The sequence below is a fragment of the Abrus precatorius genome, unplaced genomic scaffold (genome assembly GCF_003935025.1).
Source record: "Abrus precatorius isolate BTA unplaced genomic scaffold, Abrus_2018 Scaffold3, whole genome shotgun sequence".
Taxonomy (NCBI): Eukaryota; Viridiplantae; Streptophyta; class Magnoliopsida; order Fabales; family Fabaceae; genus Abrus; species Abrus precatorius.
Window position 1 is genome coordinate 16,808,092 of NW_020874373.1, and position 15,294 is coordinate 16,823,385.

At 30.9% G+C, this 15,294-nt stretch overlaps 1 protein-coding gene across 2 annotated transcripts; it reads left to right on the forward strand.

Annotated features, from left to right (window-relative positions):
• Positions 1-4,124: 4,124 nt before the first annotated feature.
• Positions 4,125-12,704, forward strand: LOC113861704 (RING finger protein 10). 2 transcript variants are annotated; one of them, XM_027494696.1, is made up of 9 exons: positions 4,125-4,369; positions 4,669-4,715; positions 4,859-6,121; positions 9,669-9,757; positions 10,320-10,422; positions 10,497-10,601; positions 11,169-11,286; positions 11,963-12,136; positions 12,227-12,704. In XM_027494696.1, exons 1-9 carry the CDS (start codon positions 4,195-4,197, stop codon positions 12,379-12,381), a joined length of 2,229 nt encoding a protein of 742 aa, XP_027350497.1. In that variant the 5' UTR covers positions 4,125-4,194; the 3' UTR covers positions 12,382-12,704. The 2 variants fall into 2 exon arrangements, with proteins under 2 accessions (XP_027350497.1, XP_027350496.1); XM_027494695.1 differs by having other exon boundaries at positions 4,136-4,369; positions 9,645-9,757; positions 12,227-12,671.
• The last annotated feature ends 2,590 nt before the right edge of the window (positions 12,705-15,294 follow it).

Sequence of the window (15,294 nt, forward strand, 5' to 3'; positions counted from 1 at the left end):
TCACAGTGCACTGGGAGTGCGTATTGAAAAGAGAAATGAGATAATGTATAATAAATTGTTGAGTTGTGTACATGTGAATATGTGTGTAATGTGAATGGGTTATGAAAATAAATATATTTTCTTTATATTACAACTGTGATTCTGTGATGTAATAATTTGTAAATGATAGAATAGACGTTCATCCTTACTAATATTTTCAGGAAAGCAGGATGACGATGCCTCGGGAAAGAAATAGGTTAATAGATAGTTCTGTAAATAATAGACTTAACTATGTATTTAATGAATAGCAAAGGACATGTTATTTTAAATTTGCTGTACATGTTGATGATGTGCCTAGGAATATCATTATGTTAGAGATGGAACTATATTATAATGTCCCTTCTGATTTCCAAGTAAATAGGATACACCATACTTTATGTATGTATTTCTATAGAGGTACTATTAAAACTACAACAGTCTTCACATATCTATTTATATACCACGACCATTACCATCTTGGAAAGCTAACTCGAGTTACCGGTGAACGAGTCACAGGGGTTAAGGTTATGGCCGACTCAGGGGATCTATATACTAGATCAGATAATGATCTTGACTTCGAGGATTTAATAGAGATTGAGAGCTGGCATAGAAATGACTAACACTGAGTTCTCAGTGTTGGGATGTATTTTTGTATTGCTCTGAGACTTAAATTGCTTTTGTAATGTAATTATTTTGATCATGCAAATATTATCTTAAGTTACACATATTTTAACAACAGTTTGTAAATTATTTTACTTGATATATGTAATGCATGTTTAGTATCCGAATTTGAAAGAATTATTTTTGGTTTATTATGATCTTTAAAATTACTATTATTTCCTTTAATGTGGCATAGTTGGAAAAATTTTGTATAAATAAATCTATTCATAAAAAGACTTTTATTAACTTGTAATAACAAAATGTATCATATGTAAAAATTGACATTTTATCCTGAATTATTATAAATAAAATATGCATTTTATGATTAGAAATTTTAGGATGTTACAGATCATGTTTTTAAAAACATGAATTAAAATTTCATTTTATATATTGGGAGCACATATTTTATTTTATTAAAATTCTATATTGACATAACAACTAAGTTTAAAAGAAAAAATTTTTTGAATACATATCTTATTTTCTGGCAAGGAGCTTAAATTTCAAACTAGATTAACTTTGTCTTTGATTGCCATATGGAAATTTATTCGTCTTTTGAATTTATAGCTGAGTTATTAGTCTTTATAATAAGAGACTAAGTTGGTTAATTTATAATATTGTCAACTTGCAATATTTCTTGGTCTTATTGGTGGACTGGGGTTTATGTTAAGTCTATTATTTGTATATGATATGCCTATACGCAAGGTTTGTGACGGGCAAGTTGGACGGGGGATGGTCGTCGATTTCTTATTTAGAGACCCTTTCAAAGGTTTGCTCAACAGGTGGTGAAGTTTTTAACACAAAAGTTCTCATAATTAGCTACATCAACGAGTTCCACCGCATGCGAACATACATTAAGCACTAAATTACTTATTATCAAATCATTTTCACATTTAGACGTGTATTACCAATAATCTTTTCATGCTGTTAAAAAATCATTTTTTAACATTTTCTATAACACCTTTTATTGTGAAATAAATTATACATTAATGTCATTAAATTATTAAATTTATATTTTATTTGATAAAAATATATCAATTTATTTAATAGAAAAATGTATAAAAATCTTAAAACAAATATCATTATAACAATTTTATTCTGTACATCAATTTCAGGCTTTTTTTATAAATAAATAAAAAAATATTAGTTATTCCCTAATTGTTCTAAAAAAAATTACGTAAATATATATTCTAAAAATTTATATAATAGAAGTTGATTTTAATTAATTTTTATTAAAATTTTAAAAACTTATTACATAGAAGTCGATTTAAATCGATTTTCATTTGGATTTTGAAAATTTTTTACATCGAAGTCAATTTTGTGTTTGAATTTTTTGTACACAGAAATCGTTTTAAATTGGCTTCCATTCTACTTTTAAAATTTTTTTTACACAAAAGTCGATTTATGTGACAATCAAGCTTGGTTACTTGGTTGGTTATTCGTTCCATCGATTACTGCATCACAGTTAGAAAGTCGAATATTGGAGAAGTATGATGAAAATAATAATACAAAAAAAAAATCAAATTTCATGAAGTTTTATAATGAAATAGACGAAACTGATCTCTGCTAAGAAAAACGATATAAATTGTGTAGAAGACAATCAAACACATGCCCATATACTCCATCCTCTAACCAACATAATTAATTCATAGTATCATGTAGTAAAACTAATATTATTAAGTTTAATTTATCGTAGTGTATCGGTTGTTTATGACCTTATGTATTAAGAATAATATTGTTAAGTATATGTAACTACTTTTTTAAGAAAAATTTATTTATTGCCTTATTATCTACCATCTTTTGATACATTTTAACCAAGCTAAGCTAAAATACAAAATTGATATATTTCAAAGAACATAAAATCTAAAGTCGATTAAAATTAAATATCTTACACCAACATAAAATTAAAAGTCATAAACTACTATGCTTTAATAATTAAAACTCTTACATAAACCAAATTAAAAGTCGACCATATATATTTATTTGAATTAATATTGACTTCTTTTTAAAAAACATCTATGTATGAGTGAAAGTCAATTTAAATTAACTTTTATGTAAACAAATTTTAAAACTAGAATGAAAATCAATTTAGATTGACTTTTATATATAAATAAATTCAAAAATAGGATGGCTTAATTGTTCATTCCACCCATTATTTTGCTACAATTAAAAAGTCAGTATTGGAAGAATATGAGGAAAATAATAATACAAGAAAAAATAATCAAATTTCATGAAGTTTTATAATGAAATAGACGAGACTGATATTTACTAATGAAAATAATATAGATTGTGTAAAAGAGAGTCATAGATGCCCATATGCTCTATTCTTTAGCTAACATAATTAATTCACTGTGTTATATTGTAAAAGTAATATTATTAAATTTAATTTATTACAATATATTTGTTGTTTGATGTCTTATTTCCTCTTGTATTAAGAGTAAAATAGTTAAGTTTATGTAACTACTTTCTTAAGAAATATTTGTTATTTATTGCCTTATTGTCTATCATCGTTTGATACATTTAACTAAGCTAAGCTAAATACATAGTTGATATATTTTAAAGTACATAAAATCTAAAGTTGATTAAAATTAAATATTTTACACCACTATATTTTAATAATTAAAAGATCAAAGTCTATAAAATTAAAAGAAAAGATATATAACATTAAAAGTCCTAAACTACTATGCTTTAATAATTAAAACTCTTACATAAACTAAATTAAAAGTCTACCATACAAATCTATCTGACTTACTATTGATTTATTTTTAAAAAACATCTACGTGTGAGTGAAAATTTGACTTGAATAAATTTTAAAATCAGAATAAAAGTTAATTTAAATTAACTTTTATATTAAAAAAATTTAAAAACAGAACAAAGTTGATTTAAATTAATTTTTATGTAAAAAAATTTTATAAACAAAATAAAAGTTGATTTAAATAAAATTTTGTGTAAAAAAATTTTAAAACCAAAATAAAATTTGATTTAAATCAATTTCTGTGTAATAAATTTTTAAAATCTCAACAAAAGTCAATTAAAGATTGACTTCTAATATTTACATGTTTTTTTTTACGTAGGTTGTAGTTATTTACATGACATTTTAAGCATAACTAATATTTTTTAATTTATTTATAAAAAAAGCCTATTTTTAAATATCTCTTTTTATATTATTTTAAAAAACTAAAAATATCTTTATTAGATTAAATTTTTTTAAGAAAATTAATTAAAGAACAATAAATAAGTTTTACTAAATATTATAAATTTTCTAAAAACAATATTTTTAAAATGGAAAATATTTTTATTTTTTAATTAAACCTTAAGAATATTGGTAAAAAGGATGGTGGTGGTAAAAGCGATATTCGGCGAAGATGCGGCTGAGATACTGAACCCCACCCATCCCCACCGAGAGGGGAAGGCAATGATAAATAAAAGGCGTTATTTTGATGTTATATAGTTTGGTAAAGTAGAATAGAATAGAAGCAGAAGCACCAACACACCCCTAACCCTCCTTCCAGAAATTTCATGTCCATCTTGCCCTCACAAACCCAAGCCGCATCTTCGTCTTCTTCCTCTGCGCCATCTCCTAACCCTAATCCCCAACATGGAATCCCAATCCATTCTCTTCCTCAACCCTTCTCTTCTCTTTCCCCACCACTCAGCCTCGCTTTCGGATCTCTCCAGATCTCCGATAACCCAGGTTCCCGCGCTTCCTTCTTTCAATTCATTTATTATCTCTTCCATTCCCCCTAATTTTTCCGTATTTCGTTTTTTCCTTTTTTTTTTCATTTAGGCAAACGAAAATACGATGGATAAATTTTGACAATTTTTTAAACATTTTAGTTTGGGAATTTATTGGTCAAAGGGCGGGATTTTTATTCTTCCTGTTTTTTGGGATATTGAATTTTGTTTACTGATTGATTAGAGAGAGTTGATTAGTTGAAGAGTGTGGTTTTGTGTTATGGTTCTGCTTGTTTAACTGATTCATTTTGTCATTAGGTCCATCGACTCCAGCTGCACAAGATTCTGGTGGATCTTCCGAAAAGGTGTTTTGTTTTTCCGCATTTAGGGCTGGATTATTTACATGATTTTGGTTTTAGTTTATGGAAGCCTCATGGTCTAATAATAGAAGTGTAGAATTATATTTTGCGTGTATCTGTTGATTAATTTTGTTCTCGTGTGCTTTTAGGTGACAGAATTGGGGTCTCCAAGTGACATGAAGGTTTCACCCCAGCAAAACTCTAGAATGCATTCTAGGAGTTACTCCAGAAGACGGATAGGAGCGGTTTCTACTCATAGACATCAACAAACTCCTGGGTCTCTGAATTCTCACGGAAGTGCCCCTTCAGCAGGGAGGAAAGCTCAGATGGTGAATGGGAATTACTTGCTGAATTTTCATTATGACCCAATATCTCGTTCACAACCAAGGGGTCCTCCTCCTCCCCCTACATCAAGAAGGCAGCGGAAGAGGAAACCATACAACAAAGATTTGTTTTTGCAGGCAAATTACAAGTTCATGGTGCTGGATTCGGGAAATTATTCGCCTGAGTCGATGGATCCAGATAAAATGTTGCAGTGGGAAGATATTATATGTGTGACATATTTTACTCCCATTCCAGTTCAGTGTCCAATTTGTTTGGAGCGTCCACTGTGTCCACAAATAACCTCGTGTGGACATATTTTCTGTTTCCCATGTATTCTACAGTACTTGTTATTAGGTGAAGAGGATCACAAAGGTGATTGCTGGAAAAGGTGTCCTTTATGCTTTGTGATGATATCTGCCAAGGATTTATATACTCTCCACATCACAGACGTCAAACAGTATGGAGTGGGAGATAATGTTGAGTTCACCTTTTTAACAAGGAAAAAGGATTCATTTACTCTGTCACATAAAAATAAAAAAGGGACAGATGTCACATCACATGGCGATGGAGATTTATGTGATCCCTTTTGCAAGTTCACTCTCACGTCAGATGTGGATCTCTCCGTGAGACATGCAATATCAGATCTGGATGGTTGGCTGGCCAGAGCTGATTCAGGTCTTGTTGATGACCTGGAGAAACTTCCTTATGTTTGTGCTGCAATGCAACAATTAGAACAGAGGAAGAGGTATTGGAATGAGCACAGGTCTTGTGACAGTGAAAAATCTTCTAAGCTTATTGATTATGGACATCAGATACCATCAACAGATGGAAATGCTGTGGATACTGATGATGAAAATTGTTCTAATGGATCAAGAACTTCCTCTACAGATTTCCATGACCAAAGCAAGGTTATAATGTTGGATAAGTCTATTGCTGAAGCCTGTTCAGATAATACCTTGGATGTGGAGAAAGAATTAATAGAGCAGGAAGTGAATTTATCTTCTTCATATGAGGACAAAAATGGTATTGAAAGGCATTCAAATGGCACCGGAGATGCCAAGGAAAATGATTCATACAATTTCTACCAGGTAACTTACGACAATTTTGTTTAGTTGTGTTCTGCATCCTGCTTTTCTTACTTCAAAGCTTTTGAATTGGATGCGATAGATGCACATATGAACTGAATATCAGAGATGATGTCGAGCAATTTGACATCATGCAAAATTGTAAGATATAATTAAAGACATTTTCAGATGACTTTGTGCTTTGTAGTGGGCATGGGTGAGGAGATAAATTAGGATTATTAAGGTTTGCAAAGATGGATGAAGATGTTAGTTATATTATTGTTGTATGCTTTGATGCTATATTTGGAAGTTTTAGAGAGAATGAGAGGAAATGAAAAGGCATGTGATGAAATGGAAAGAGGAATGATGAAATGGAGATGAGTTGTGCTACTATGTTTGAATGATTAATAATAAAGTAGAGGCCTGGGTTCTCTTTAAAATTTCATTATGGCCCTTTTGAATGCTTCTCAATTAGCTCAAATTATGAGTGAAATGGAAATGATCCCCTCATTACAATTTGGTGGGGGAACACAGCAAGAGTTTGAGGGAAGTGGTTCCCCTTCCACCCTACTACAACAACAACAACCAAACTTTATCTCATTAGGTTAGATTGGCTACATGATTACACAACACTATTGAACTTGGTCAAAAATCAAAATTTTAAAATTCTAGTTAATCAAAAAGTTTTTTAATAATTTTGTCTAAGGTTCTTTTGGGTCTTCCTCGATCCCTTTCTATTGGACTAAACGTCATGCAATCCACTTTTTGTATTGATGCCATCAAAGGTTTTTTTTGTACGTGACCGAATTACCTTAAATAATTTTCAGTCATATTTTCCACTATAAACGCTATTCTAATATTCTCCTGTTTGTATCCTTTTCTTTTTTGTGTTCATTTATTCACCTTAACATTCTCATTTTTGTCATTTTTATTTTTGTTTTAGTGTTGTTCTTTTAAGTCCCAGCATTCACTACCATATAGTATAGCTAATCGTATTGTAGTACGATAAAAAATTTTCTTTTAGTTTGATAGGTTCTTTATGGTGACAAATAACTCTTGATGTTTTTCTCCATTTTAACCATCTAGTTTGTATTCAGTGAGTAATATCTTTATTAATTTTTCCATCATTTTGTATAATTGCTCCTAAGTATTTGAATTTGGAAAGTTGTTGTATAATATTATTTCCAATTTTAACTTCTAAAACATGACCATCTTCTTGTTTTTTTGCTAAACTTATAATGCAAATACTTTGTCTTTCTTTTATTCAAGCAAAAGTTCTTAGATTCTAAAGTCTCCTTTCATAACTAAAGTTTAGCACTAACATTTTCTTTTGAATCTTCAACTAACACTTTATCATCTATAAAGAGCGTGGACTAGGGCATAATTTTTTATGTGTCACTTCTAAGTAGTAAATACATCTAAGACTAGATTAAACAAGGGCTCAAAGCGGAGTCTTGATGTAAACCTATTTCTATTGGAAAGTCTTTAGATCACCTCCAAAAGTTCTCATGCATATAGTTACCTCCTCATACATGTCTTGTATAGCTTGGATATATGCTACATGGATTCATTTCTTTTCTAAAGCCTTCCATGGCCACTTTTTTTGCTGTCTGATCATATGTCTTTTCCAAGTCAATAAAAATCATGCGCAAGTCTTTTTCTTTGTAGCAATAATTTTCTATCATATTTTGTAAGAGATATATAGCTTCTGTTATAGATCTTCCTGACATAAAACCAAATTGATTTTCTGCAGTCTTAATTTCTTTTCGTAGTCTATGTTCAATCACATTTTTCCACAACTTCATAGTGTGACTGATAAGTTTAATCCCTCTATAGTTTGCAAAATTTTGAAGTCACTCTTGTTCTTGTATACAGGAGCAAAAGTGTCCTTTCTCCAATCATTTGACATATTCTTGAATCTCAAAATCTCATTAAGAAGTTTAGTGAGTCATTAAATCTTTATTTTTTCAAACTTTTTCAAACTTCTATATGGATATTATCAAGGTCAATTTCTTTACTATTATCCATTCTCTTAAGAGTTTCTTTTACTTCTCCTACTTGAGTCCTAAAGTAATATGCCAAATTTAGGTCATTAATTTGTGCTTCTAATCCTGTTATATTTCCATTTACTCCTTGTCTATCATTAAAAAGTTTATAGAAATATTTCTCCCATCTGTCTTTGATGCCTTAATTCAAAACCAAAACTTTTCCTTCTTCATTCGTACATTTAACTTGATCCAAATCTCTAGATTTTTTATATCTACTTTTGTAAGCTTATAAATTTTTCTTTCATCATACTTTGTTTTAGGATCTTGATAGTACCCTTCAAAAGCCTTAGAACGTGCTTTACTCAATGTTTTTCTTGTCTCATTTTTTGCATTCAGATACTTTCCTCAATTTTTAGCATTATTGCATGCATGCTAAGTTTTAAAACATATCCTCTTCTCTAATCTTCTCTTGTACACCATGATTCTGTCTTTTGTCCAAAACCTCTACGTTCACCTAAAATTTTGTTGGTAACTTTCTTGACTTTTGTAGCCTTTTGGTCCTAAACCCTTCCCCTCTGTTCCTTCAAATTTTTTTGTGAACTTTTTAAGTAAGTGGGATTGGTCCCTTTCCATCCCTTTCCCTTTCATGTACCTCAGTTAATAAAGATTCATAGGTTGAATTTGGAGAAGACAGAAAATGTATATTTGGGGTTCTGAAATAAGGTGCAATTCAAGAGATGGATTGAGGTTTGGTAGACTTGAGAGTACCTTGTAATGTATTACTTATAAGTTGTTTTTTAAAAGGAGCAAGAAGCATGGGATCCCAGAATTGGCCTGTAATTAACTTCGTCTATTTATTTTAAGATGAGTTTTATATGGTAGATGTTTATACTTTTGCACTGAGAATGGATCCTTATGTTAGATTTTGACTTGACTAGGTAATGTGAAAATTCTGTGCGCATCTCTCTTTTCATAGGCAAACAAATTTGACAGGGTCCCACCATAGTCATGCGTGTGAATTTCTCACATGTTAAGATCCATTCTCTCTTGTACCATTCCTCTAAAACAAAGTGGGAGCCTAAAATTAAGAAAACCAAAGTGGATGGGAAATTTTCAGATCAAACTGAGAATGGGAAACATACTAGCAACAGCAGTAACTTAATCAGTTTGCTTCAATCTCTGATTATGGGTATGCAATAATAGCATAGCTCTGACATTTAGTTGGTCATTGTGAACTTTCTTAGTTTGGTTCTCTTAAATTTTACTTGAAGATAAATAATAAAATATTCATGACCTTTCTTGAAAACACAAGTTAAAAGAAAATAAAGGTTCAGAAGATCATTAAGGCTTATTAATCTACTTTTGGCAATTACTATTTGAACATTCACTGTCAGTCATGCATCTGCTCCTTTCTCTATTATCTGATTTTCTTGTATCCTATGATTTTTTGGTTACAACATCATTATGTGGAAAATTGCCAAATTGTCAAAATATTGTTGAGGCTGCTGCATCGAAATAGGATTTCTAGACTCTGACCTCTTTCCTCCTTGATGGCTTAGTTATTCACCATGCTCTTATTTCAGGCTGCTGATGGTCAACATCTAATTCTTCATCCTCTAAACATGAAGTGTTTACTTCACCATTATGGGAGCTATGATATGCTTCCGCACAGGTTTGAATATAATCAAATTATATTTCTTCTATATTTTCAGGAAGTAAATGGAAAAATGTGTGTTTATTTGTTTGTTTAAGGTCTAATGATGTTGGTATAATGCTGAACTTATATCATTTATAGGCTATAAATTGAATTGTGTCTCAGATTTGGTTTATAAAGATTAAGATATATACACCATACATGATGGACTTGCAAACCCATTAGTATTATGCACAATTGTTCATTTGGAATTAGGTTACAATAGGTGCAAAAGAAATTGAATATCACACAAATTATTAAGATTTCACCATATATCCTATTCCTGCTGGCCCATATCTCCTAACATTACCGTTGATTTCAAAATACAGTTGAACCTCGTCTATAGACTAAAATGATGGTATTCAATGCAAATGAAATATCGATTGTAGTTTCTACTTAACAGAAAAACTCAGTAAATGTTGCTTGAATTTGTTTTCATTTCATCAGAAATGTTAATTATCTTGAATGGACATCTTTCTATTGGGAGTATCATTAGTGAGCATTAAATACTTGATTTTTGACCAAAGTCTACTAATTGCAGAATAAGTGGAAGGATCCTGCAATTGGAGACAATTACTCAGTCTGAGGCCATGAGGAGGCGGTATCGATTCTTAAGTCATTTTCCTTTGACCACAACATTTCAGGTGCATTTTAAAAGAGTTTTATAGTTCCAGGATATTTTTTGATGATTTGTAATAAATGTTTGCTAATTTTGCAGCTTTGCGAAGTTGATTTGAGTGAGATGCTGCCTCCAGAAGCACTGGCTCCATTTATGGATGAAATAAAGAAACGTGCAAATCAAAGGAAGCAGCTTGCAAAAAAGGTATCCATGTAGCCTAGCATATTTTATTAATGTAGATTTCGCAGAGTTTTTATAAGATTTGAGTCTTCCTTGATTCACATTTTACACATGTAATGCATGTTTCAAAGAATAGGATTGATTGAGTGAAATTTCTCAGAAAGGTGCTTTTATGAACTTTTTCCTTTCATTATTAGTCTAGTCTCAATTCTTTGTAAATCTTTTTGTCTGGTATGCACGTGTGGGAATTTGTGTGTTAAGGAAATCTTATCAGGGTTGGGTCAGTCTAGGCTTTAGGGTGGTGCACACTTATTTTTTAGGTTTGGGTTTGTGAATGTGGAGCCCAATACTTTTTACAGTTGAACCTGGGTTCTGTAACCTCTGTTATGGTTATTCAAACAGGGCACCAAACCCTTCTAATTGCAAGTCAATACTGGTTTTATGTTACTAAAACAGGCCTGCAGTTGGTATTGATTCTATTATGTTACATGCCATTTATTCACATTTCAAGTATTTTTTTTGTTTTGGCATCCACATATTTTGAAATGTGCCTTCCCATGTTGCTGGAATTATGTTATATTCTTGTTCTAGGAACGGAAGGAAAAGATAAAGGCTGAAGCTACTTCTACATATTCTCTTCCCATACCATTGAATTATCAGCTTTCTTCTCGTGAATCACCTCCGACATTCTCCATGGACGACTTTGAAGGTAATCTACTTTCTGGATGTTGGAAGAAGGAAATTGGTACAGTTAGGATAAAAGTTCTGCTGTTATTTATTAACAATTCCTTTAGAGAGGGTGATTGTTATGGAGGTTGTTCCATAATGGAAATAAAAACTGTGCTAGAACTCCAATCCAAAGCAAGCAAAGAAATCACCAGGATTCTCCAGTAGGAGTCAGATTATCCCCAAGCACAATGCCAAAAAAGATAATTGCCTGCGGATACCCCATCTTCCCTTTATCTTTATACTGGTGATCACACCAAAAACCACCTCTATTGACACGGCGTTGTCGTGATTCTTTCCCACAGTCGCAACAAATTCCTCATAATTATCTATTTTCCACAACTTTCTCCTTGCTTTTCACCGATTTTCCCCCTCCATCTTTTCTTCTAGTGTTGACTAACTGCTGTCTTGGGCTTCCTTTCTTTGGGCCTAATGTTGGAGTTGGACCTCTATCAAAATTGGTGGTTACATGATTCGATACTTTGCTATTGTAGAAATATAATGTTATGTGAGCTGCTATTGTTTGTGTTACGTGGCTTAGTTTCCATTGTTGTACTTGGGCTTTATGGCTATTCAAGCTGCCTCTTCTTCCACTGTTTTATTTATTGCAGTTAATGATGTGCTATGGTGTATATAATTTTTGTGTGTGTTTTGTTTAGCTCTGGGAAATTCAACTATGTCATCAAGTCCTCCAGTTGTTGGGGAGAGAAAATCGTTCTCAAATGTTACTAGACTTGGTTTTGCTGCTGGTCATGATTCTCCATCCTTACAAATTCAAGAAACAAGTGGTCTACCTAATACCAATATGACCACAGATTCTTCTGCTACAACGGGTATTATATGTTCATGCAATTTGATATATTCTGCATGCTAAATTTTGTTATGCTATGCAACCGAATTTCTTGACTGCTGTGATTCTGTAGGTTTGAGAAACGGGGAGACACAATCATACTCCCACGTGATATCAAGAGCTGAATCAAATACAAGCTTGAATGTGCCAAAGACAAATGACTTGGGGAAGAAGGGAAAGAAACCAAATCGAGTTCTTCTGTCAACAGCTGGTGGTAGGCGTTATTGATTACTTGGTCGCCGACCACATGCCAAATTAGCGATTCTCGCTTCTTTCGAATCTGATTTCAGGGGAGTTATTAGCTTTCTATGTATTACATGTACTTTATGCACCTCTAATTACTTGTAGATAAGGGTAGCGTGTGGAGTGAATAAATGTTCCCAGCAATAAACTAGCCATGACAGTTAGATGTTCAATTGATTGTTCATCGAGTCTGTAGAACTATGTGCGACAAAGGATGATAATCAGATCTAGACACCATTTCAATGGGTTATAAATTCATAAGATTGCAGAATTATCTACTAAATGATTTAATTTTATGAAGAATTACGAGAACAGATGCAGGTGAGTACATTATTTGATATTTTCACCATATTATTTAAAATATAAATAAACATTAAATTTTGTATAATATATTTATAAGTTCAAAATGACGTAAAATTTAATTAAAAATTAATATAAGATAATTTAATAATTGAATTGATTTATTTTGTATTTTATAAAATGTTATTAACAGAAATGTTTTAAGTTTGATGTTTAGTATTAATAGATTTTGACTCACTGAGTGTTACGATTTTATTTTGAAATAAAGTTAATTGGTAGTTCCACCAACGCGTACCTATGGATCCTGTGCAGGAGTACTATTCTGCACGTGTTCTGATTTATTTTCTTCCTTATTATTGATGGAACAATAATAATTGTCATACTATGGTACAATCAAGCAATGTCAATCCTTTCATTTGATTTAACAAGTTCAACAAAATTTATCCTGTGTAGGGAGGTTTATTATTGTTAAATATTCATGAATAACTACGTATAGAATCAAATATTATTTTAGAAAAAAAAAAGTAGTGTCATGCTTTGAGCTGAATAATGTTATTTAAATTATATAATAAATTAATAATAAATGTCTATCCAGGTACAGTAAATATATAGGAATTTATTTTATTTGGACATGAAAAATTTTGGATAACAGTGCATCTCTTTCCCTGAAAAATTAGTATGAAACCATTAGATATGGAAATATTAAGAGAAAACATTTGACAAACGCTTATAATAATAGCAGGAATCAAACTGAATTATTCCATAAGCATTTATTGTGTAATGAAAAATTCATATTTCATTTTAGCATGATTACTCATTTTTTCTTTTCCTTTTAAAACAGGTTCTTTAATTTGTAATAAATATTTTATACGCACTACTTTCTAAATTAACAAGATTATATCATAGAATATCATAGGAACTACATTTGCAATGAAATTTTATATTTCCAACTTTCTTATAAAGAAGACCAGCTTGTATTAGATTCACAAATTTAAGTAAACGTCATACAAATCTCACATTGATAACATCTTACACAGTAATATCTTAAATCCAACTTGAATTACTTACAAAAATGAAATGCGCAGTAGCTTCAAATAGAAAAACATAAACCCAAATCACATTCTTTTCTAGAGTTAGTGTTTTACTCTCACTCTTAAGTGTTTAAGGACAATGTTTACTCTCATTTGCCATCTCATATTAAGATATACTACTATAGGCTTGATAATATTCTAAAATCTCCACTGCCTATGCACATGAAAACAGATATCATGAGGACTTTTGTTACGGTTGTAATGTATTGGGGTTAAAGTCAAAGTGGATAATATGGATGAATGTAGCTAAATGAAAGAAGATTAGAGGATATAAGATGATGAGCTAAGTTCATAAAGATCATAATAAGTTACACCTTTCACTCTATTTGCATCAACTTTGTATGTTCTATTTTTTTTTTCATTGTATTGCACACCTTTGTAGACTTTCTTTTCTGTTTTCTTTTTCTTTTTCCTTGTTTCATCATTTCTTTTTTATTTTTTCCTTCATTTTCTCTTTTTTTTTTTAACAAGTAATCTTGCTATCCCACAAGTACTCTTTGTACCATCTAACTACAAACTTAAGAGATTTGCTTGTTCCCAAGCAATGAATACACAATTATACACTAAGATCAGAAACTCATAACTTATATCCACCAATCCTTAATGGTAAAGGACATATGGGTTTTTCACTTAAAGCTTATATTGTGTAACACCCTAAAATTTTTAAATCCGTACCATGTGCATCTTATTCTTAACAATTTGATATAAAACATTAGTTTCTGGGTGTAATGAACTTATAGCAAATTAGTGAAGTTTTCTTTAAAATATACGTATGTAGATGATAATTTTGAACTTTGCAATGCTAATAGAACAACAATAATAAATTACAGAGAGAATAAATAAATATCATAACTAAAATTTAGTATTCTCAATGAAAAATCTGAAAATACATTATATATCAAATATAAAAATTTACAAATTGTTTGTCAAAATATAGGAGACTTAAAACAATATTTACATAACCAAAATAATTACATCATATATACAAATTCAAGTCCCAGAGCAGTCTCATACATAACCAAATACTGAAAATCGATCCTATTCATCACCAGCATACCAACTCTCTATCTCAACCAAATTCTCTGAATCCAAATCATCATCTGATATAAGGTAATGATTGCCTAAATCAACTGTGACCTCTGTACCATTCACTCGCTCGAATGTCCATCTAGACAGTCTCTCGAGATAGTTGTGATCGTGATAGGTAAATAGATAGGTGAGGACTATTGAAGTTCTAACAATACCACTATAGATAAAAATACATAAAGTCTGATACATTTTGCTTCTAGGAAAATCAAAAGGGATACTACAAAAGAAATTCATCTCTAACATAATAAAAGTCCTAGGTTCATCTTCCAAAAGAACAATAAATTTAAAATAACATTCTCTTTGATATTCATTAAATACAAAATTAAGCCTATTATGTACTGAGCTATATATTAATCTAACTCTTTCATGAGGCTCCGTCATCCTAATTTTCTGAAAATATTAGTAAGGATGAGTGACT

What these genes read in the sequence shown, in the direction of transcription:
- LOC113861704 (XM_027494695.1), top strand. Translation starts at nt 4,195, where the DNA reads ATGTCCATCTTGCCCTCACAAACCCAAGCCGCATCTTCGTCTTCTTCC. An exon ending in CTGGTGGATCTTCCGAAAAG is followed by an intron (nt 4,716 to 4,858) that starts GTGTTTTGTTTT and finishes GTGTGCTTTTAG; the next exon opens with GTGACAGAATTGGGGTCTCC. An exon ending in TATGATATGCTTCCGCACAG is followed by an intron (nt 9,758 to 10,319) that starts GTTTGAATATAA and finishes TACTAATTGCAG; the next exon opens with AATAAGTGGAAGGATCCTGC.